Consider the following 25,115-nt stretch of genomic DNA (forward strand, 5'->3'; position numbering starts at 1 on the left):
AAATTACAAGCTTATTATGAAAAACAAAAAATATACTTATTTGCAAGGGGTGCCAAACTAAGCTAGGCCTGTACCCTGGTATACCAGAAACAAATTAAAAAACATAATTTGGCTGTCTATAATTTTTTGGCTAGGTGAGCACTACCTGGTAATAAAATTAAATAAATAACAAAATCAAGTGAGGTTAGTATTTCTTTAAAACATAATATCGTAAAAAAGGTTTATAAGTCCAATTGCTCTTAGTATACAACTAGCTTGTTGTGACCTTTGAAATCTAGTCATAGTTAATTGCATGACTAGTTTTATATCTCGAAATGGTCGACTATTTGTTTTTCCTTGTGTATAATGCGAATAGGTATCAAATAAAAAATATAAATGTAGGTAACAAATTTATTTCTTGTATCATTGAATGGGTACAAATCACATTTTCAACAAGTATTGTGGGCTGCCAAATCTGCCCTGCATTTCTCATTCTCTGAATAAATTACTCTTTCTATAGACATCACTATATTACAAAATGCGTATGTGTAACTTCTAATTATAGTCACTCCCCTATAATAAACATTCTTAAAATTCAAGTCTTCTTTTTGCTTAGTCAAATGATTTGACAAGTCCAAGAGACAGCATATCAATATAAATGTACAAGAACGGTTTCAAAAAACTGTTTTACATATTATTGATTCAATATGTTTATAGAGAGCCCTTATTTTAAAGTGTTTTACTTATTTGAATAGTGTGTGTGACTTATATCTAAAGACATGTTAATTTATTTTAAATTAAGAATTATCAAAATACATGTTATTTTTTTTTGAGCATGAGAAATGCAGGACATGAGAAAATATAGAGAACATTTATTATTATATTAATGACTTCCAACTTATAAACATTTTAAAACAGTGAGTTATTTTGTCACATAGCTTAATGCCTACTTTATAAGTAAGAGAGACAAAAAATGGCAACACTGAATAAAATGCTCTTAAGAAGGTTAAATATCAGTCAAAAATTGCTTATAATTACAGAGTATTTAGCTGCAGTCTTCAGACCTTAAAACTAACAAAATCTTATAAATAGAATTTAGAAATAAATAACACATATTTAAAAATAAAGCTCTGTTAGACACCTTAGTTAATTGGGCCACCTGATATATGAAATAGGATTTTAACAAAGTTCGAAAGGAGGATTTTCTCAATTTATTTGTATTTTTTTTATCCAATTAGACATAGACATCAAACTTTCAATACTTATGTTTTGCTTAGTATCACAGAGTATATTTTCAATTTGTATATGTTCAGAATTACAGGTTATCAACCTTGAAAAAAGGTTGCCCAAATTTTATTTTTTATTTTTTTCTTTTTGTTATTTTTATATTTTATACATTACATTTTTCATAACATGCTAAATGCCATGCTTATAACAAAAAAAAATAATAATTGAGGTATAAATGACTTGAATACAATAAAATCACAATTCACATGTTTAACATGGCAGTTAACATTACATGTTTAAAATATTTTTTTTAGTTTATTTTTGGTGGGAAGACTGCTGATTGGCTAATAAATATTCTCTATTTGGGCAATATATATCACAAATAAATGTAAAATCCAGGCAGCCCACGTTTTATTATCACAAGTTGTATTTTCCCAGTATTCAAGTTGTCAACAGGAAAATTAATTTTACCTTGTGTGATGCAACTGTTTTGTATTGCTTCACAGTATATAGTATGAGAGTATTTAAATATTGGACAATAGAATGAATAGGACACAATATGGTGTAAAACTCGACAAATATTTAAGCAACTGTTTTATATAAAAAATTGTTTTACACCAAAAGAATGCCTATTCTTTTACTTATAAGTATATACTAAGAGATTCAATGTGGATCAACTTATTGAATTATTAAATATGCACTAATCATACCATTCATGGATAGTTTCAAATGTTTAATATTTGAAAATGGTACAAACTTATGTTGACTAAACTCAACTTTGTTTAGTAAAGAAAAGGTTGTTTGTATATTCCTCCAAAGACAATAGTATTTGTAACTTTTTCTACAATTATATATGAGAATGGCCTGTTCACTTCATACCTAATAATGCCAATGCGGTTACTAAACTCAGCAATAGTGACACCAGAGGCTACTGTGCCTTCTTCGGTCACTTCAATCTCGGCTTTATGTAAAACTTTGGAAACATACATTGGAGTACGAGCCATGTATGGCAACGTAGCTTTATTCTGATCAAACAAGGCTTGAATGCCCATGGCATTCTGTAAAACTTCACTCATATCCAAATCTGCCTCAATTTTGAATCTTGGAAGGAAACAATCTATCTCATCATCGCCAAACTCTTCAGAACTCAAACGCATTTCCTCGAAAAAATTATCTAAGGTAAAAGTTTTAAAATTTAAAAACATATCCTCTACAGAGACGCCTGGGTTTGGCAGCATTATGATCATAGATAGTCTATTTTCTGAACCGTATGGAAGCTCTATCACTCTGGCTTGTAGTTGTCTCATATTTGCGAATGGGTATATTTGTCTGTTATACATCATGTTGACTTCACCGATTTTCTTACCATAACTGTCATGGAATGGCATTTTTGTCGTCGACGACGCATTGAAAGGCACAGTCCACTGCGCTTTGAAGTACAATGCACTCGTCAATATCATTTTGCTTTCTTTGAAGCTCTCGCTGTTAACTATGTTCTTGATGCGGCCATGCGTGACGTTCGAAATTTGTCTATTGATGACATCCGCGGCGACGTCAGCTTCCTCGAACTTAAGCGGCACCATGTTGGTGTCGTAGATTTCTTTAGCGATGGCGATGAAGTCCTCTTGAGGTAAACGTTGCTGATCAACGAATATTGCATTGATTTTTGCAAGTTCCACTGTTTTTGTCTTGACCACAAGCCAATTGGATATTTCACGGTAGTTAGCGCGAGTTACATTTTTATTCCTGTTTGTTATACGTAGCGCGTGGTTAATTTCACGTCTCGTATTGCCAGTAGCGCCTTCGGAGATCACAGCCAATGCCGTCCACACTGTGATAGGCGACAACACCAAATTTTGATTTTCGGGTTGAGATTTCGACGTGTGGTATAACAGTTCGATAGAAAAGTTTCCAATCTTCTCGGTTAGCCCGTTTCTTACTTTCGCAGGTAAATCGTCACAATAACATGATACAATACATAATACAATCACTAACACACACTTCATATTGAGTAGGTTGGTACTCACAAAATGAATTAAACAAATTATTATTTAGTTTTTGCTATACGAGCATGTCCACGGCCGATGCGAATGTGAGCAGACTGCGATATACAAGGAAACTTGTACCGGTTACTAGACTGTTAACCGGTTATTTATTTTTATCGTAGCATATCTGTTTCCTCTACATAAATTAAGCAAATCGCGCGCAGCTCACAAACACAAAGTATACTAACGAGGATAACACAAAACCAGCCTTTTATTGTAAGCGGTGACCGCTGACGATTTTATCATTTGTGACGTCAATTGACGCGACCGACAACAGCCGACTGCAGACCTGCGACCTGCTTGTCATTGTCCTGAGGCGACCACTCAGTAATTTATGCAGGGTTATCAGGTAATCAGGCGAAGGAATAAAAAATGTAATAAGATTTTCACTTTTCGCATTTTGGGATTTGTTTTTTACTCTTTTACAATAATAAAATCTGTACCCGATGTTTGAAATGTTATACCTACATATTGTTCGTTCATTTTAGGATGTTCCAGAGAGTGGACTGTGGAGGTCACAGTTCACACTAGGTAGGTATTCTACAAATAAAGGTCATTGATTAAAAATGTTTCATGTCAAAGTTATTAGCACCTGGTTGCCAAGTCTGTTTGTCGAACCTGTAAAAAATATTGTTCTATCTAAAAACGACTCTAAGTTAGATCTTCAGTCAATCCACTAAAAGTCTGAATTTCCGGTAGCCTTTTATTTAGACTTAGTGACATAAATTTCTTGCGAGCTTTTTTAGGTCGTAACAGACTGTTTTAGCAACGTTCACGTATACACTATTATTTTTGCTGCAGTGTGACGAAAGGATTAAAATATTTAAGTATCGACGGAGTCTAATCTATCAGTTTCCGAGGTAAATTTATTAAGATGGCAACATTGTTGGCGCCACGCCACTGATTGAATAAAAACCTGATTAGCGGTGGAGGCCTTAGGGGAAGGGATTATCTGGCTATCGCCCGAGCCCTTGCGCTATAGGGGGATCGTATGTGTACCTACTTATTATTTTTTTAAGACCCATCCATGTTACCTTTCAACATAAGTTGAAAATTGACAAAATTGGTGCCTTTTTTGCTCCCATCCGGTACCTTGCACTGCCTAAGGCCGCCATTACTGATTAAACCGTCGTAACGAATTTAATTAGTTCAGAAGCTGATCATTAGTCATGCCATGTCACACAGGTGTAGACTGTATTGTTTCTGAGCATTGTTATGATACAAATCATGTTGAGATTATTTAGCCTCGGCCATCTGAGTACCTAACATCTATATGTACTAAGTATACGTAGATAATGTTGTATTAAAAATAAATTGATATCTCATTGACACAAATTTAATGACATGTATTCAAGGAAATAAAACAGTTTTTAAAGTTTCTGATTATGCTCGGACCTCAGTCAATTACCTGTGCTAAGTCAATAAACTCCAACAAAATAAACAATGAAAACCTAAGCATTTTTTTATAGGTACACGGTAAACTGATCCCACTGCACCAGATGGTAAGTGGAATGGGGTCCAATAGAATGTCGACTGACGAGAGATGATTACCCGGCAGTCGACACAATTATGCCGGCTTATTGGACTTTAAAAAAGCGGCGATAGCCTAGTTGGGTGTGGAACGGACTGCCGAGACGAATGTCCGCAGGTTCAAATCCCAAGGGCACACACCTCTGACTTTTCTAAAATCATGTGTGTATTCTTTGTGAATTTATCGTTCGCTTTAACGGTGAAGGAAAACATCGTGAGGAAACCTGCACATCTGAGAAGTTCTTTTTATGAATTTCGAAGGTGTGTGAAGTCTACCAATCCGCACTAGGCCAGCGTGGTGGACTAAGGCCTAATCCCTCTCAGTAGTAGAGGAGGCCCGTGCAGCAGTAGGCAAATATATAATACAGGGCTGATATTATTATTATATTATTATTGGACTTTGGAATTTTATATTTATATAGGTACGAATTATTCCTAAGTCTTCTATTATAAATACAAAATATGGTATTTTAACTATTTCATACAAAATACAGTCAGGTGTTAAGTAAAGTAAATAGACCAGAAGAAATTTTCCGTTTATGAACACTATATTATTTTAAATGTGACTGCCTCCGTGGCGTAGTTGTAATTGTACACGGTACGAGTACGCCTACTGCGCTGAGGTCCTGGGTTCGAATCCCGGGTCAGTCCAAAGTAACTGTGACTGGGTCTTACCAACTTAAAATTAGTTAGTCGCACGTCGGAGTTAGGAAGTTGACGGTGTGACACCTCCGTGCCTCGATAAAGACGTAAAGCCGATCCTGCGCCTGATTCTCTCCGGTCATGTCGGATTGCCGTCTCAACGGACTATGAGAGAGAAGGAATAGAGTGCACATGTGTATTGCACCCATTTGTGCAGTATTATATCTCCTGCGTACTTGTTGATCTCCGTTGAGATTGGCCGCCGCGACCGAACATCGACTAGGAAGGAATCACAATTAATCAGATCGGAAAAACTAGGTACTACAAGGTAGGTAGTTAGTAGGTACTATAAGGTAGGTAGTCCGTAGGTACTACAAGGTAGGTAGTCAGTAGGTACTACAAGGTAGGTAGTCAGTAGGTACTACAGGGTAGGTAGTCAGTAGGTACTACAAGGTAGGTAGTCAGTAGGTACTACAGGGTAGGTAGTCAGTAGGTACTATAAGGTAGGTAGTCAGTAGGTACTACAAGGTAGGTAGTCAGTGGTTACTACAATGTAGGTAGCCGGTAGGTAGGTGTCTACCTACTAGGTAGGTAGACATCGTAGGTAGCTTGCTCGGCCCTGTTCCTTGGCCTTTCACCTTTTTCTCATTTTTTTTTGCTCGTTGGGCTTTTTACATCTAACCATTTATGTACAACAAATAGTACTTAACCTTATTAAGGCGTTTAGAAAGATTAAAAACAACGAAATATATTTTATCATTTATTTCAGCTTACATATTCAATATTGCTCTTCCCTTCTATGTAGTCTGTATGTGCTTCGACCAATATCCTTCCAATTACTTTGACAAGCTGCACTTTGAACTCGGATATTGCGGTATTTTCATCATACTCTACGCTTTGGAAGTCTCTTTCTATGTAATACTGGAATGTTTTCCACAACATCTCTCTGGCTTTTAAGATTTTCTCTGCGTGACTGCAAAAAAAAAAACATAATTCAGGGTTGCCATACATTAAAATTTTTGATGAGTGAAATTAACACACATATCATGTATTTATCCCCGAATGGGCAGGCAGAGACGTGAGCAGGGCACCCACTTTTCGCCAAGTGTTCCGTCCCATGATGTGACAGGGGTTGAGTCTATCGCCATATCAGGCACAAATTCCAGACTCGGGGCTGATATTGAGCAGAAAAACCCAAATATCGCTTTACCCAACCCGGGATTAAAACTCAGGACCTCACAACGCTGCCATACCGCGCATGCAGTACAACTACGCCACCAAGGCAGTCATTCTTAAAACGTTAAAATTGTGTTCGATGTTTAAAAAAAACTTAATAAACTGTCATAATTTGTTTAAGGCGATACCTCAAGGTCCATTTTCATACATTTTGTTTCGGCTTTAATCTGGGTAACTAAACAAGTATTGGCAAGTAAAGAATTTAAATTCACGTCTAGTTAGTGATTAGTTCTCGCAGTTGAAAGAAAAATGTAAAATAATTAATAATCATGGATATTTCGGCCTTTAAAATTTAATATGACGAAATTTTAAAGGCAGAAATATCCATGATTATTAATTATTTTTACATTTTTCTTTCAACTGCGAGAACTAATCACTAACTAGACGTGAATTTAAATTCTTTACTTGCCAATACTTGTTTAGTTACCCAGATTAAAGCCGAAACAAAATGTATGAAAATGGACCTTGAGGTATCGCCTTAACGAACACTCAATGTATAATAACATGAAAGTCCTTTCACAATAGATAATATGAATATCCTTATCATGCACCACTAATGAAAACAAAGTCTCCTACCGGGTCTGTCTCAACGCTATGAACTAAAAATTACCGAACAGATTTCTATGAAATTTGGTATGGAGATAGTTTAAGAATATGGGTGAGATATAGGATTGTTTTATAATGTTTATACACTTTATGTACACAGAAGAATATACTTAATGCCACAGGCATAGTAGTCTGACTCTCATTTTAATAGCCAACAGTGTGGTTCCATAGAAATATAGATTGAATGGCGAAAATATGAAGTTACATCCACGAGGGGGACACTTGCGAAGATTGGTAGAAGAGCGAAGGTTCTTATCATGACTTACACAGATATTAAAAGATAAATACTTAAGTATGAGGAGTCTTTTATCCCGGAAATACTTTTTCAAAATAAAATCTAGTATTCAAATAAATTGTTCTTAGAAATAGTATACCTATTCGTTAAACTATCATTAAAATCCTGCATGTTGCGACGTTCTTTTATGTAAAATCAAATGTGACATTGGTGATTAATTATAAAATTATTCGTTTAGGGAAAAAATAACTTTATTTTATAAGACTTAAATTTCATCATGCTAAATGTATGGATTTAAGTCTGGCAGACTGGTAGGTAGACAATGCTTATAAATATTTATATATAAATATACATTTTTATTGCTTTGTGAATTTGTCGTTCGCTTTAACGGTGAAGGAAAACATCGTGAAACCTGCACATCTAAGAAGTTCTCTATAGGAATTTCGAAGGTGTGTGAAGTCTACCAATCCGCACTAGGCCAGCGTGGTGGACTAAGGCCTAATCCCTCTCAGTAGTAGAGGAGGCCCGTGCTCAGCAGTGGGACAGTATATAATACAGGGCTGACATTATTATTATTGCTTTGAATGACGAGACGAGCTAGCCGTTCGCCTGATGACAAGCGACGATCGCACGTAAATAGTAGAAGCACCATCTAACACCTTGAATTACAAAGTATTGTTTGGTAATCCACTGCGCTCGCCATCCTGAGACATGAGATGTTAAGTCTTATTATGTCCAGTAGTTACACTGGCTACAATGTTTTAAATCGGAACACAACAGTGACTACACACTGCTGTTTGGCGGCAATAGACATTGCAGTGGTACCTACCCAGGCGGACTCTCACATATGAGAGACCTATCACCAGTAAAGTATTATTGTTATATTGTCGGTTGAAAGAGTAATTGTCTTAAGCGACATTTTCATGTTATCGATTTTCTCAAAATCTACTGAACGGATTTTTATGAAGTTTCGTATGGATATAGTTGACCATGGGAAGGTTATAGGCTACTTTCTATCCCGGGAAAATATATAGCGGGACTTTTAACCTGGGAAGCTACATCACGCGGACCAAGCCGCGAGCAAAAGCTAGTAGCTTAATAAAATAGACAATGCGGTGGTACATACAAAGACGAGTTTTCTTGAACGAAATACCATCTGTTTAAATATTAAGTATTGGTAATGAATTAATTAATGTCGACACTAATATACCGAAAAAAATTAACATTTAAAAAAAAAATAGTTCTGATTTTAAATATGTATGAAACTTCAAAAAATCACAAAAAAATGTCGCTTAGGTCAATTAGCCTTTCAACCTTCGATATGTATTATTATATTATGTATATCGGTATATGTATTATTATTTAATTTTTCTATAAGTACATAATTGTACATTGACCCATAAAAGTACTCGTTCAGTTTAATTCATTTTTGTTTTGAACGTAAACGCCTCATATTTTATTTTTGTGAAAAAAAATGTTCTTAGGAATATCAAAGGCAATATAAAGTTTTGCACTTGTACTGCGTCCCATGATATATGCGTATCTATCGCTATATCGAGCAACATCGGTTCAGTGTTAGCCCCTGAAAACGTTACAGATATTGTCACTAGCATTCATATAGGTATCAATAATAATTTTGTTGTGCAACATATTGCGCGTCTTTGTTCCCGACACCATCATGCAGCTTACAACATAAATAAATGTAATTTCCTTTCTATTGTTCAACTGATATGAACACATTGAAATATGTCGTAATAAAAAAGCCATGACATCGTACTGGGGCCTCATGGCCTGGGGTCAAATTTGTGTGGAATTGTATTCTGTATGCCAATTTCTGTTGTATCGAACGTGATGCGATGCGATAAGAGCTTGTTACGCACTGTAAAAATAACGTGTCGTATAGAGAATAAGGTGCCTGGTTTATTTTTTATTTTATATCAGCGCACCGACGCGTTTACATGTAGAGAGAAAGAAAATGTGTGCTCGCACCTTTCTCTCTTCCCTACAGTAATATACGCAACGTAACTCTGTCTCTTTCTATCATCACTAACTTATATTTCCCTCTCAACTTCAGTTTGCTTTGCCAGATCACACTTTTCGCAACTCTCTCGTCACGCATTACCAGCTTACTCCCCAAGTCAAGCGAGCAAAAAGAAGTTTTACTTCAAAAATCTCTGCTTGCACTCCGCCATATAAGCAACAACAGTAGTGACAAAGGCGCACGGCTTCTTTCAAAAAGCTTTTTTTTTATTCCTTTGAATGGCGTGATGAGCTTGCCGTTCGCCTGATGGTAAGCGATACGAGCGCTCATAAACAGTAGAAACACCATCCAACACCTTGAAGTATTGTATTGTTTGGTATTCCACTGCGCTCGCAATCCTAAGACATGAGTTTTTAAGTCTTATTATGTCCAGTAGTTACATTGGCTACAATGTCCTTCTAACCAGAACACAACAGTGACTACACACTGCTGGCGGTAGAAGCAGACATTGTAGTGGTACCTATCCAGGCGGATTCTCAAATATGAGAGACTTACCAGTATCGTTAGGATGTACCATCATTTATCTACGACTTTTAAATTGCCTATTAAACTGATATCTCGGGGGAATTTTAGAGTATGGATTCGTGAGCCATTTGGGAATACCTTGGTTTCTTTCGCAGATTAGGTAACATACTACGAGATTGGACGTACCAAGGGGGTTTACGTTGGACGCCAGTGGAATATCATCGGAACAATTATTTACAACAATGGATGTTTATTTATTAACCTAACCGCACCACACGTATCTTATTAATATATTCATGACTAAGGTATATTTAGGTATGCATAGCTATTCGTCTGTTGTTTAATGTTTTCAACTGTTATTGAATGAAGTATTATTGTGTTATTTTCTGCGATAAATAGCCTATGTGTTAATCTAGGATATGGGGCTGTATTTGTGCAAAATTTTATCGAAATCCATTCAGCAGTTTCTGTGTTCTTACATTAAAGAATTTTCCAAATTGCGCATATCACTTTGTACCACTAATCTTACTAGTATTGACAGCCTCAGTGGCGTAGTTTTAATTGTACACGATACGAGTACGACTATCGCGCTAAAGTCCTGGGTTTGAATCCTGGGACTGGCCTAAATAATTGTGACTGGGTCTTTCTAACTTAAAAATTACTCAATCGCAGCTCGGAGCCAGGAAGTTGGAGGTATGTTACCCCCATGCCTCAGGAATCACGTAAAGCCGTTGGTCCCGCGTCTGATCTCTCTCCGGTCATGTCGGATTGCCGTCTCATCGGACTATGAGGGTGAAGGAACAGAGAAGGCACCTGTGTATTTACACAGGTGCACTCTTTGTTATCTAATGCGTACTTGACTGATCTCCGTTGAGATTGGCCGCCGTGGCCGAAATTCAGTTGGTATCACTTACTAACTTACCAGTATTATAAATGGGAAGAGTGAAAAAGTTTGGATGCTTGTTAGAAGTAAACGTAGAGACAATTGAACGAATAAGCTACTTTCTATACCAGGAAAATGTATAGCGTGACTTTTATCCCGGGAAACGCTTCACGCGGGCCAAGCCACGAGCAAAAGCTTGTACCTTAATAAATATACAATGCGGAGTTAAATACGAAGACGAGTTCTCTTGAACGAAATAATACCTGTTTAAATATTAAGCATTAATAATGAAGCTTGTATAAAATGCATTAATTAATGTCAACATTAATATACCTACAGAGAAAATGTGTTTTCCTTTGTGCGATCATCTATGAAATTACTGAAATTATATCACAGATATCAAGCAACATTGTGTTTGAGTAACACACGCGCATAGGCGTAGCTAGGATCAGTGTCCACCTTATAAATGTCTATCCACCCTGGGAAAAGCATTGGATTTATACAAAGGCTCCCGTTGTATAGATTTTTTTACGTCCAAAATCGGCGGCTGTCTTGTCCCCCTAGCTGCATCCCTTCAAAATCCCTACGCCAAACCACAGCTGTTAGCTCCAAAGGGGTAGGCAGAGTACAACTAGTCTACACATTTTCACACCCAGTTCCACTGCCCTACCTGGGATTCGAATTTCGAAGCCGAGACATGAACGCAATACCCCATCGAGGCGAGTCGTTAAGTATAACATTCCTGTAGTGTTCCGGTAAAATTATTCCACGAGGATGTCGCGATGTTGAAAATAATACATTACATGACGCAATTGTTATGATTTGTATATTGAGAAGAATTTATTAGTCATAGGCCATTTAAAGTATCACAATTGTGCAATAACGGGTACGAAATATTTATAATAACAAAATTTTCATAATACCGGTAACCGGGAAAAAAATCACGGTCACGGGACATTACAATTTCGGTAGGTAATACCCTGTGGTGCAACATAAAAAGACACTTACTCATGGGTAAGTGTTTGGTTTTGCGTTAAGTCACGGATGCCAATGTCACAATAATGATGCCATAAATTACGTCAGGAAAAAGACTTTTTTTGTATACAGGGACGACGGTGACCACACTTTACGTGATGGAAAGCGGAGGCGGATGTAGGTAATGTCGACTGGATGAGATTATATCTCGCTGTCGGTTAGTTACGTTACCGCAAACTGACGTCGAAATAAAACTATTTTCCGGATTTTATTGCGGTTTTTGTGTTATTATTCTCTAAACGTTTCGAAGACTGCCTCAAAGGTCACTGGTGTAGGTGTCGTTCGAACGAAAAGTCTGTAACAATATCTACCTACAATTTACAATTATACTGTCGGTTGAAACGCTATTTGACTTAAGCGACATTTTTTTCGAAGAAATTTAACTAGGTTAAAAAAACAGAAAAAAGTGCTAATTTTAAATAGGTATGAAATTTACAGTCTTACTTATAAACTTGTTTTAGCTTAAGAGGTCGTTAAGAATTGCTTAAATAGCTGTCAAAAACACCGTTTCCTAGTTTAAGTTTAAAAAGCAAGATGGCGTGTTCTGACTTACAACTGATCGAGTAAATTTGTTTTTTAACTAAGCTTTATATTTTTTTTATAAGTGAAATTGTTAGTGTCGCAAAAAATGTCGCTTAAGTCAATTTAGCTTTTCAACCTTCGAATTACAAAATTTGTTTTTAAACTTAGCTGTTGATGGATTGATGATTATGTTTTTCGATCTACGCGGAATGAGCTCAGAGTGTCTTGAACCGTGGCAGCCGGTCTTTTGAGCTCCGGTTTAATTAAATGTAGAGCAGGATCCTAGGCTTGTCCAAGATTTACCCAGTCCCGTATGCGCCGAAGAAGGCGACCCCGGGTTTTCGTTGGTATGCCGGTGTAGGGTGTACAGGGGTAGGGACTCAGTCCAATGCTCGCTCGGATGTTATACTCCCGAGTGTCGACATTGGGCCGTAACACCGGTGAAACCAACATAACCGTTCCACTCATCCCCTAAGTGGTGGTAGCGATAACGATTTTTTTCCGCGATAAAAAAGGCTTGTACAAGCTTCCTATTGAAATTCCTTTTTTTTTAATTTAAATAGCCTCGTGGTTCATGGATCGGTGTTCTTGATACAAATAATACTTAGGTACTAATTATACAAAAGTTTTAAAATTCCGACAACTTGTTTTATTTTTATGGCAATTTAGGTATAGACTTATAAGAATAATAATGTAATTTATTCAGTAGTAGGTACTACAATCTTTGTTTGTTAAAATTTTTCCTGATAAAAATATCCTTAAAACACTATACTATTGAACAATTCGATGGAAAAATACATTATTTCTCATAGCAGCAAATTACTGGGATAAATAGCATATATAAGTTAATCAAGGACATGGTCTATCCGAGTACCAAATTTCATCCAAATTCGTTCAGCTGTTTCTGCGTGTACTTCTAACAAACATCCAAACATTTTCACAAACTTTCGCATTTATAATATTAGTGAGACTTGTACAGGCAGCCAAAATATACTGAACAGATTCAAAATCGAAATTATTAATATGTTCAGATACCTTTTTGGCTGACTGTACATGTTTTTATTTTATAAAAAAGTATTATAGTCCAAAGAACTCACCTAGTAGGTAAATATATATTTAATTTGTGCTTTGGCAATGTTACAATCGTGGTGTCTTCATTACTCTCCTGCGAACAATATTACAAATTATTTATATGCTTTTCATAGGATATTTATTTATTTGCACTCTGTAATCTGTATATAGGAGTTTTTTGTTTTCTATGAGCAAAAAAAGCGGCAATAGCCTAGTTGCTTGTGGAACAGACTGCCAAGACGAATGTCCGAGAAGTTCTCTATAGGAATTTCGAAGGTGTGTGAAGTGTACCAATCCGCACTAGGCCAGCGTGGTGGACTAAGGCCTAATCCCTCTCAGTAGTAGAGGAGGCCCGTGCTCAGCAGTGGGACAGTATATAATACAGGGCTGATATTATTATTATTATTATAAGCAAAGTGACCTCGCTGCGCCTGATGGTAAATGGAGTGGAGTCCAATAGAATGGTGGTAGGATATATTTTATATCCACCTGGATAGCGACAGCTGCATACAAGATGTTAAAACCCGTCGTAATGGCCCAAGTGTGTTGCGTTACGGAATTTGCCTCTGTATACCCGGTTCCAACAGGCCGGCATAATAGGGTACCGGACTCATTTTTGTTCTTTACTATTTTCAATTATTTACATAATATAAATTATAACACAGAAGGAATTATTAAAATCCGGTAAAAAATCAACAAGGCTCTTTTCTGTTTCTTTTTAATTAGAAAAGGAAAAAGAAAAGAGACGAAATACACACATGTGACGTCATCGGGAATTACGACGCGTGCGAAAGAAAAGAGATGAAGCGATATCCCCACAACGCGCCCACTTCTGCACATTACAATATTTTAAATATGAATTACTCGCTAATTTTTTAACCAATTTTTATCCAGTTTTCGCAGGAGTGCTTCTTTTTCGTATTATTAACCATTACATATAGAATAATGTACAAAATTAAGCATAGGCCGGTTCCCTATTGTGTCAACTGCCGAGGGGTAATCGATCACCAATCAAAAATCATCTTCCATCAGTCAATATCCTATTGGACGCCACTCCACTCACCATTAGCTGAAGTGGAGTCACCACCGCGAAAGTATAAAAAAAATTACCTCTACACAACTATGTACAACTCCAGGTGCGAACAGGAGCACCGCGTGTGGTGTGACCTGCGAACTCTTGGAGACCAGCAGGGCGCGCCGCTCCACCGAGTGGTGACCTCCGAAGTACGACAGGATGTGGGCCTTGGGAGACCCCTTGATGACGTTGTGGTTGACACTGTCGCTTGAGATGTGCACGCGGTCCCCCGCACTGTATACATTACGGCAACTATACAGCCGTGCTAAGCGCCAAAGCGGTATGTCAACCTTATTTCGAGATAATCGTAGTTTTGTAAATATAGTTTTATAATTTTGTATGTAAAACTGAGGTAGAGAAACTCGTTAAGGTTTTTCATAACAAGTTCTAAACAAGATACCATTATTTAGGTAAGTTCATTAGATGGGTATTTCTTTAACCCAAATGCCATCGGAATGATTGGAATGTCAGCCGGCTAACATGACAGATACATGACATTACGCGTGTCACGGAAAAATAACCTTATTATGTAATAAATAATAAGGTTATATTCCGGTGACTCGCGTTGTGTCATGTAACTGTCATGTAGCTGTCATGTTAGTCGGCTAACATGTCAAGCATTAAGTAGTTAAGCTATCTGACGACTAAAAATCAAGATTTTGATTATTTTTGAGTTACCGCTTTTGAACTTAGCACGGCAGTATATCGACGGTTGAATTGTCAGAAAAATTGTCTTAAGCGACATTTTTTTGCGACACTAAGTTTCATACATATTTAAAATCAGCACTTTTTTTATGTCTGCGTGTGAGCAGGCGCTCTTGTTTATATGTGGGTGTGAGCGTGCGCGTTTGTGTATGTGTGTGCGTATTGTGATACAGTACGGCAAATATCGACAAACCTGGTATACAATTCCGTGACAGTAGCGAGCTTCCCCTTGGTCTTCACACGCCTCCTGCTGGTGACGAGTGCGTTCGCGCCGGACAGTAACACAGCGCTGTACAACTGATCTATATCGCAGAACCGGTTCAACTCCTGCACATCTGACGCTGGGTCTATTATGCTGGACTTTAGTATTTGTTGCAGGTGAAGACTGGAGAGAGCTGGAAAAGAATTGATGATGTAGACGGGTAATATGGCGTTTCATTAGCTTTAATAATAATAGCGGCGATAGCCTAGTCGGGTTTGGAACGGACTGCAAAGACGAATGTCCGCAGGTTCAAATCCAAAGGGCACACACCTCTGACTTTTCTAAAAATGATGTGTGTATTCTTTGTGAATTATCGCTTGCTTTAACGGTGACGGAAAACATCGTGAGGAAACCTGCATATCTTAGAAGTTCTCTATAGGAATTTCGAAGGTGTGTGAAGTCTACCAATCCGCACTAGGCCAGCGTGGTGGACTAAGGCCTAACCCCTCTCAGTAGTAGAGGAGACCGGTGCCCAACAGTGGGACAGTATATGAATGAATCTCTCTTAACCGAATTTCGGCCACGGCGGCCAATTTCAACGGAGATCAGCCACGCAGGAGATATTATAGTGCACAAGTGTGTGCAATACACAAGCACTCTCTGTTCCTTCTCATAGTCCGGTGAGACGGCAATCCGACGTGACCGGAGAGAATCAGGCCCAGGATCAATGGCTTTACGTGCTTTCCGAGGCATGGAGGTGTCACACCGCCAACTTCCTGACTCCGAGCTGCGACTGAGTAATTTTTAAGATGGAAAAACCCAGTCACAATTATGTTGGCCCGACCGGGATTCGAACCCAGGCCCTCAGCGCGGCAGTCGTACTTGTATCGTGTACACTAACAACTACGCCACCGAGGCAGTCAACAACAGTATATAATACAGGGCTGATATTATATTATATAACAATATAATATACAGACATCGGCCTGTTACAATTTTATTACGTGTAAATAATAATATTAGCCCTGTATTATATACTGTCCCACTGCTGCACGGGCCTCCTCTACTGCTGAGAGGGATCAGGCCTTAGTCCACCACGCTGGCCTGGTATTGGCAGACTTCACACACCCACGAAATTCCTATAGAGAACTTCTCAGGTACGCAGGTCTCATGTTGAATGATTATTATATTACTAACCTCTGACATATCCCAGTCGTTCCTTCCTGATCCCGTACCTCTCACACCAGGCGTCGACCCCACTCCAGCCGTCTTCTTCTAACTTCAGCTCGAATTCATCCTGTATCCAGTGGAGTGCGGAATGGTCTGACGTCGCGCTGTACTTGCGTTTTATCGACCTCACTTCTGGAATGTGAGAATGAAGTTAATAAGACAATTAATTAAAATATTAGATTATTAAAAAATATATAAATAAATAAGACGTAAATAAATTAAAAATCCGTACATTATTATTATCTACTTACATCTATTATCAACCAATCCTATTTTTTAACCGACTTCAAAAAAAGGAGGAGGTTATCAATTCAACGAGTTTTTTTTTTTTTTGTATGTTTGTTACCTCAGAACTCGCTCATCTATTTATTTATCGTTAATGTATTTATCTAGCTTAACTAGCAATTTTAATTAGGCACCGACTCCAAAATTGGTATCCAATATATACTTGTTATGTGAAATTATTTTTTGGTTTTGAGTGGTTTTTGAAGGCGGTTTAATTTTTTGTTAAAATTATTTTTATTTGCCCTTTTCTAAGCAGGACATAAGGGAGACGCAGAGTGAGAACGCGTTGCGGAACATTATCCAGCAACAGTGGCGAAAGGTGATATATTCCGAAAGGCAACCCAACATTAAATATAGGTAGGTACTATTATGCATGAATCGGTATGCAAATGGTTCTAATGATAATTTGATTCCACATAAATCTATACATGTTATAAAACAAAGTCCCCAAAAGCTGTCTGTATATATTTGATTTTCTCAAAAGCAACTGAACGGATGTTTATGAAGTTTCATATGAAGATAGTTGGCCCTGGGAAGGTTATTATAGGCTTCCTATCCCAGCAAAATATATAGCGGGATGTATATCCCGGAAAACATCACGCAGGCGAAGCCGCGAGCAAAACCTAGTTCTATAAAGGGAATACGGAATCGGATTATACAGACCCATAGCCAATTCCGAACCAGCTAAACCCACCAGCCAACTTAACCCATCTCAAAGGTTTACAACTCACCGTCTCTCCTGTCGGGCGCATTCCCATCTCAAAGACCTCTCAAAACTATGCTAGCTCACCATCTCTCCTGTCGGGCGCATTCCCATCTCAAAGACCTCTCAAAACTATGCTAGCTCACCATCTCTCCTGTCGGGCGCATTCCCATCTCAAAGACCTCTCAAAACTATGCTAGCTCACCATCTCTCCTGTCGGGCGCATTCCCATCTCAAAGACCTCTCAAAACTATGCTAGCTCACCATCTCTCCTGTCGGGCGCATTCCCATCTCAAAGACCTCTCAAAACTATGCTAGCTCACCATCTCTCCTGTCGGGCGCATTCCCATCTCAAAGACCTCTCAAAACTATGCTAGCTCACCATCTCTCCTGTCGGGCGCATTCCCATCTCAAAGACCTCTCAAAACTATGCTAGCTCACCATCTCTCCTGTCGGGCGCATTCCCATCTCAAAGACCTCTCAAAACTATGCTAGCTCACCATCTCTCCTGTCGGGCGCATTCCCATCTCAAAGACCTCTCAAAACTATGCTAGCTCACCATCTCTCCTGTCGGGCGCATTCCCATCTCAAAGACCTCTCAAAACTATGCTAGCTCACCATCTCTCCTGTCGGGCGCATTCCCATCTCAAAGACCTCTCAAAACTATGCTAGCTCACCATCTCTCCTGTCGGGCGCATTCCCATCTCAAAGACCTCTCAAAACTATGCTAGCTCACCATCTCTCCTGTCGGGCGCATTCCCATCTCAAAGACCTCTCAAAACTATGCTAGCTCACCATCTCTCCTGTCGGGCGCATTCCCATCTCAAAGACCTCTCAAAACTATGCTAGCTCACCATCTCTCCTGTCGGGCGCATTCCCATCTCAAAGACCTCTCAAAACTATGCTAGCTCACCATCTCTCCTGTCGGGCGCATTCCCATCTCAAAGACCTCTCAAAACTATGCTAGCTCACCATCTCTCCTGTCGGGCGCATTCCCATCTCTAAGACCTCACACAACCATGCAAGCTCACCATCTCTCCTGTCGGGCGCGTTCCTGAACAGTTCGAGGTGGTCGGCGCAGTGCGTCAGCACGTTCGCGACGGGCACCACGGCCCCCAGCACGGCGCCGTGCAGCAGGCTGCGGCCCAGCCGCGGGTGCAGCGTGAGGCGGGACAGGAGAGTCCCGAGACGGGTCAGACGCTCGGAGGGGGTCAGGGCGCCTGAAATTAAAGAAAAAAATAGGTAAAGGTTTTTAGGGTTAAAAATAAAATTAGATAAAGGTTTTTAGGGTTCATAGACCCGTTTTGTATTATCTCAGGGTATAATGGAACCTATATTTTAAGTTAGATATCTAGTAATATATTGGTGAAAACTGCATTAAATTCCATGAAGTAAGTTTTGTGTGATGCGTGTACAAACATACAGATAGAAAATCTTAAAAAGATTTGTAATTTGCTAACACAAAACCCTGACCTAGGTGACAATTTATGCAAAATATAGTACACTAGCTTTTGCTCGCGGCTCCGCCCGCGTTATAAAGTTTTCCAGGCTAAAGTTTTCCGTTATAAAAGTAGTAATTTCCCGGGAGCCTATGTTCTTCCCAGGGTCTCAAATTGTCTCCATACCAAATTTCATCTTAATACGTTGGGTAGTTTTTGAGTGTAACACGTTCAGGCAGACATATGCAGCGGGGGACTTTGTTTTATAATATATTTTTTAGAATTTTTTAAGAGGAACAATCCCGTCATACATCATTGTTGCATAACTTTAACCGTTTACGCAGCGCACGCAACGGAAGCTCTCAAAACTAATAATGTTTCCCCTTTTTTGCAACATGTTTCATTACTGCTCCGCTCCTATTGTTCATAGCGTGATGATATATAGCCTATAGCACTCCAGGAACAAAGGGCTATCCAACCCAAAAAGATTTTTTCAGTTCAAACCGGTAGTTCCCGAGATTAGCCATTACTGCTCCGCTCCTATTGGTCATAGCGTGATGATATATAGCCTATAGCGCTCCACAAATAAAGGGTTATCCAACACAAAATGATTTTTTCAGTTGAAACCGGTAGTTCCTGAGATTAGCCATTACTGCTCCGCTCCTATTGGTCATAGCGTGATGATATATAACTTTGAGCACTCCACAAAGGACTATTCAACACAAAAAGAATTTTTCAGTTCGAATCGGTAGTTCCTGAGATTAGCCATTCTGCTTCGCTCCTATTGGGTATAGCGTGATGATATATAGCCTATCACTCCACGAACAAAGTGCTATCCAACGCAAAAATAATTTTTCAATTTGGACCGGTGGTTCCTGAGATTAGCGCGTTCAAACAAACAAACAAACTCTTCAGCTTTATATAATAGTAAGTATAGATTCTGGATTAACATACAAGCTATCTCTATTTCAGAAAAGAACAAAGAACTTATGCAGCTTCACCTATTACACTTTAGTTCAACAGAGGTTGAAGGTCTTAATTTTTTTATATAATTTTATTTTCTAACCTATCCTAACCTAGCCTTTTCCTTCTTCCTCCCCTCCGCCCATCCTAAAAGAAGGTCCCTATGCTCCCCCAATACTTCCCTCCTCTCCTTCTCTTGCTCAACTCTGCTCCAGGGCCCTGCAGTCGTATCCTAGATTCCAGTAACCTATTCATAGGGTTCCCCAGGAGAAGACTACAGGGACCCTTGAAAAAAAAAATAGAATATGGCTAAGTTTTATAACATACCCAAATCCACAAGATCGTTGACGGCAAATCTGATCGCTTGTCGCGTCGGCGGCTCGGGTAATTGTGACAAGAAATCTTCGACCTTATCCTCTGGGGCGTACGACTTACAGTCTAATACTGTTTGTTCTAGAGGTATCCTGGAAAAATAAGTTGATTTAGTGTGCACATTATATTAACGAAAAAAATGACAATAAATAAAATTAAATGGATCGCATTTTTTTGGCCAAACTCTTATTTTTTTATAGAAAAAATAAAATAAAATAAAAATATATTGACACCGCAGTCACTTTGTGTTTTTTTTATTTTTTTCATAAATTAACATATTAAAATGGTTCTGAATTAATTAGCCTTAGCCTAATGAATTCTCCAACAAGAAGCATTTATATAGAGTGGAATATAAATACTTTTTTTTTTTATAAAAAAAACATTTTTTTCTAATTTACATTGAAACCATTGTAAATAATGACTTTAGAATTAAACAAAATACATAATTACCTCAATATTTCAGGCGTTGTGTGTTCAGCGAACTCAGCCTCTTTCTCTTTAGTGTAGAGTCTGTAGCAATGACCTGGAATGTACTATGATAGTTATATCTAATTATAAATAACAAACATGTTCGTATTTTTTTACTGCCTCGATGGCGTTATTGTATTACATTACGACTGTTCTGCCGAGGTCTCGGGTTCTATCTCCCGGGAGGACAAAGCGATATTGCGTTTTTCTACTCAGTATCGGGGCCCTTATTTTGTATGATAGTGTAAACGCGTATCGCGGCCGTGTCGTGTTATCTTCGAGGAATGTGCGTGGAATGGTATTCTGTAAGCCAAATTTCTATAGTCCTAAACATGATGCGTTGTGTTACGTGCTTGTAACGCGCTGTTAAAATAACGTGCGGGATAGAGAATAAGGACCCAGCCCGGAGTCTGAAATAAGTTTCCTATATTGCGACAGGCTCACCCCCTATCTATCACATCATGTGACGGAATACACACGACGGTAAGCGGGTGCGTCAGTTGCGCCGCTGCCTACACCTTTGGAGATTAAAGGCGTGAGTGTGTGATATTGACGTGAACTGGTATATATATTTCATAATGGAGGTCGCTTCTAAAAGGTCCATGTGGAAATCTTTAGGAAAGGTCTATGTTTAGCAGTGGACCTGCGGCTGATGATTATATTTCATGATTGTAGTTAGTTACCCGGCTGCACTCGTCCCGCTCTCCCTGTTCTTTGCTTAGCGCCTGCCTGCGACACCCACACTGTTTCCAGACTAGCTGTCCCTGGAATAATGGGATAAATAAGGAATATAATATACTACATTGCAAATACAACGACAATCTAAAAGAATTTAAATAATTTCATAAATTTGTTAATTTTAATGTAATTGGAACATGATGTATACAAATTCACATACATGGTGTATTTTTACTTCAATCCAAATTGTCCAACAAAACTGTGAATGATAGCAGTATTCTCCAATTTGAACACTGAATACAAATGCACGAGTATAACATTGATATAAAGGCTGTTCATTTTTTTACTGCAGTCAAAACTGTCCAACAGAACTGACAGTCTAAACTATTGATTCCCAATGTGGTCCTAGGTGGACTCCCAGGGGTTCACGAGAGACTCGATGAGGGTCTATGTTGGCATGATCAAAAAATAATCATTCTTCTTAAACGGGGTTCCATGAAACTTTATCTAGTTTTGATAGTAAAGAACTAAATTATTGGCTTGATTTCACCTATCAATGTAGGCAGATAATATTTTAAACTCAGCGACTGTTACATGTAAAGACTTTCATATTCTGAGGAATATGGTAGAAATTTTGCTGCAGGGCTTTCACCGAACAAGCAAAATTTTATTATTATTATTTTGTTATCAGGCAGGCAGTTTATTTAACTGATATGCCTGTATCCTGTAATTATGGATTCCGGTTTCACTTCCCATCAAAATACACTACACTACTCTTCTCACTTTATCATGTACTGTAGTCTTTACACTAAACTGATTGAAAAGAGCAACACTAGAGTTTCTTGCCCGTTCTTCTCTGGTGAGAACTGATTTCCGAACTGGTGGTAGAGTTAATATTGACGGAATCCAAATAATGTATAACATTTTACAGATTTAAATAAATCATTTCATTTCAATATTTGTCAAGTTTCTGCTACAGCCACATCCTGTGGGAAGTTGTTCCACGCTCTTACTACTCTGTCCGTCAAGAAATGCATATGTGGTTTGTTATTGGACAAGGTGGAGAATAGTTTTTTTTTTTAATGGAAATCCGAAAAAAAATTGAGCAACTCTGGTTTGAACTGATATGATAAATATATACTGTATTTACCCGTATTTTCCATAATTCTGTTCTCCTTATGCGCCCCGGAGTCTATAACGTGCACAACATCAGGTATTGTTATGGAAGTCTCCGCTACGTTTGTCGCTAGGACTATTTTCCTGATGCCTAGTGGCGGCTTGCTGAACATTTTGGCTTGATCTGTTGTAGACAACCTTAAATACATAAATATATCTTTCAAAATTCGAATAGCGAAAAATACTCGAGGACTTATAATAAAAAATTAATACGGCATAATTAGATTTTTGGCAAATATTTTTTTATACAGATATGGAATTATATGACTTGGAAAAATAAATACATACTGTATTACTGCACTATTCAGTAGAATCGATGATGAGTTAAAATTGTAGTCAATAATACATACAACACAACAAAAGAATATTAATAATTTGAACACACTTGTTGTATTCAATTTTATATTTAATTATACATGGTGTTGAAAAAAATCAGGTTATGTTTTTCATGACATTTTTTAATATTTGTATATGTATAACGCGCCGGAACAGGTCGCGGATGCCCCTAACCTAACCTAACATCACCAAGGTTAACCTAACGTCACGCAAGTCAACCTAACTTAACCTGAACACAACGCAACTTTAATCAATATGTGTTCACCCGAACCAATAAAAAGTTTTAAAAATCAATACCAGCTTATTAACGCCCCCAGTAATATCATATACATTGTAGCCAGTGTAACTACTGGACATAATGAGACTTAACATCTCATGTCTCAGGATGGCGAGCGCAGTGGAATACTGAACAATACTTTGTAATTCAAGGTGTTGGTGTTTCTACTGTTTATGGGCGGTATTATCGCTTACCATCAGCCGAACGGCAAGCTCGTCTGGTCATTCAAAGCAACTTATATTATATATAGTTCCTAGAAATACAGTAAAAAAATCCTCACCTAGAATGCACAGGTAAGATCAAATGCAAACTGGACTCTCCATAGTGAGCCTCCAACAGTTCCTTGGTTTGTTTTATCTCAGACCAACCCGGGAGAAACACTAGTATCGCGCCTTCTTTCTCACTCTTATCCACTGCTTTTATTACTTCCGCTACCTATAAATATATTTTATTCATACGGGCACGGCAAATTGATCCTTTTAGACCTGATAATAAGAGTGGGTAGTATCGAATTATAAGATAATTCTCCATTTGTAGTCGACACAATTATGCCGGCCTGAGACCCTATCATCTATAACAGTAACACGACCATGTTTTTTTTGTTAAATTAGCGTCGAATGGTATTCTGTATGCCAATTTCCATTGTGTTAAACGTGACTCGGTGCGTTTCGCGCTGTGAATTTTCCAAGGAAGCGTACTGCGTTTTGCGATCAGCCTGTGTATGGATATATACAGGCTGATCGCGAAACGCGTTCCAAAAGGCCGACATAATAGTGTCGACTCTCAAGGGGTAATCATCTCTCGTCAGTCGACATTCTATTGGACTCCACTCCACTTACCATCTGGTGCAGTAGGGGCCACTTGTCTTGCGAGTATAAAAAAAGAACGCGTGGGTGGATTACGTTGGTCACTATGGCTTTTACATCTTGCATACGATCGAAGATACTAGTGAACACATAGGCTACAATTTATAATGATTTTGTGTAATTTGGTCATATTATAACGGTACATATCAAGTAAGCCGAAAAAAAAATCCAGAAAATTCCTTCACGCGGGCGAAGCTGCGAGCAAAAGTTAGTAATATATAAAAGCCGCGATAAAATACGAACAGTTTTCTTCAATACATTAATTTTGATAAGACTGATGAATGTACCTCTTGGCAGTTGATTTGTGGTTTCCTCGCTTCCTCGCCACTGTTCTGAAGAGTGTTGGGCAGGTTTAGGTTGAACTTTTTCTGTATGTCCTTCAAATGCGTCACTTCCACTGGGAACGTGCGTCCCGGCACTTCTATGACTGGGCACGGGTCGAAATATCTAGAAAAAAATTAAGTCAAATTGTTACGCAATACACATTGTTATTTTTCAAATATATCGAAATATAAAAAAGAAAAACAATTCAAATTGTTACGCATTACAATTTTTTTTAAAATTATATTGCATTTTTTTATGTTCTTAAACAAAATGACTATGAAGTATAATCATTCTTAGATATTATAAGACAAAGTCCTTACGCTGGGTGTGTCTGAGCGATAAAATCAAAAACTGCCAATCAAATTTCAATGAATTCAGTATGAAGATCGTTTGAGATCTTGGAAACGACATAGGCTACTTTTTTATCACAAGAAAACTGTTTCAGGCGGGCGAAACTGCGAGTAAAATTTAGTTTAAACTAAGAACTATTGAAGTGTAA

The 25,115-nt window shown here is 38.1% G+C and overlaps 2 protein-coding genes across 3 annotated transcripts in view; both read right to left on the bottom strand.

The window, feature by feature from the left end:
• Positions 1-376: 376 nt before the first annotated feature.
• Positions 377-3,549, bottom strand: LOC115442293 (serine protease inhibitor 77Ba). The gene has a single exon (XM_030167302.2). It carries the CDS (start codon positions 3,210-3,212, stop codon positions 1,989-1,991), a length of 1,224 nt encoding a protein of 407 aa, XP_030023162.2. The 5' UTR covers positions 3,213-3,549; the 3' UTR covers positions 377-1,988.
• Positions 3,550-6,170: 2,621 nt separating this feature from the next.
• The window catches only part of LOC115452720 (ATP-dependent RNA helicase DHX30-like), a 32,537-nt gene continuing 13,592 nt past the window's right edge, over positions 6,171-25,115 (bottom strand). Inside the window, exons 11-22 of one of the 2 annotated variants that reach the window (XM_037443777.1) lie at positions 24,580-24,739; positions 23,707-23,861; positions 22,788-22,951; positions 21,643-21,723; positions 20,942-21,014; positions 20,447-20,583; positions 18,749-18,937; positions 16,697-16,861; positions 15,491-15,692; positions 14,628-14,826; positions 13,544-13,611; positions 6,171-6,396 (exon numbers count right to left, since the gene is read on the bottom strand). In XM_037443777.1, coding sequence (XP_037299674.1) covers positions 6,189-6,396; positions 13,544-13,611; positions 14,628-14,826; positions 15,491-15,692; positions 16,697-16,861; positions 18,749-18,937; positions 20,447-20,583; positions 20,942-21,014; positions 21,643-21,723; positions 22,788-22,951; positions 23,707-23,861; positions 24,580-24,739 — 1,801 coding nt within the window. In that variant the 3' untranslated portion in view covers positions 6,171-6,188. Of the gene's footprint in view, positions 6,397-13,543; positions 13,612-14,627; positions 14,858-15,490; positions 15,693-16,696; positions 16,862-18,748; positions 18,938-20,446; positions 20,584-20,941; positions 21,015-21,642; positions 21,724-22,787; positions 22,952-23,706; positions 23,862-24,579; positions 24,740-25,115 lie in introns of those variants that run through there. The other variant, XM_037443781.1, reaches the window with a different exon arrangement.

Source organism: Manduca sexta, chromosome 5, assembly GCF_014839805.1.
Source record: "Manduca sexta isolate Smith_Timp_Sample1 chromosome 5, JHU_Msex_v1.0, whole genome shotgun sequence".
NCBI classification, from domain to species: Eukaryota; Metazoa; Arthropoda; class Insecta; order Lepidoptera; family Sphingidae; genus Manduca; species Manduca sexta.

Coding starts and splice junctions, on each gene's coding strand:
- LOC115442293 (XM_030167302.2), bottom strand. CDS start 3,212: ATGAAGTGTGTGTTAGTGATTGTATTATGTATTGTATCATGTTATTGT.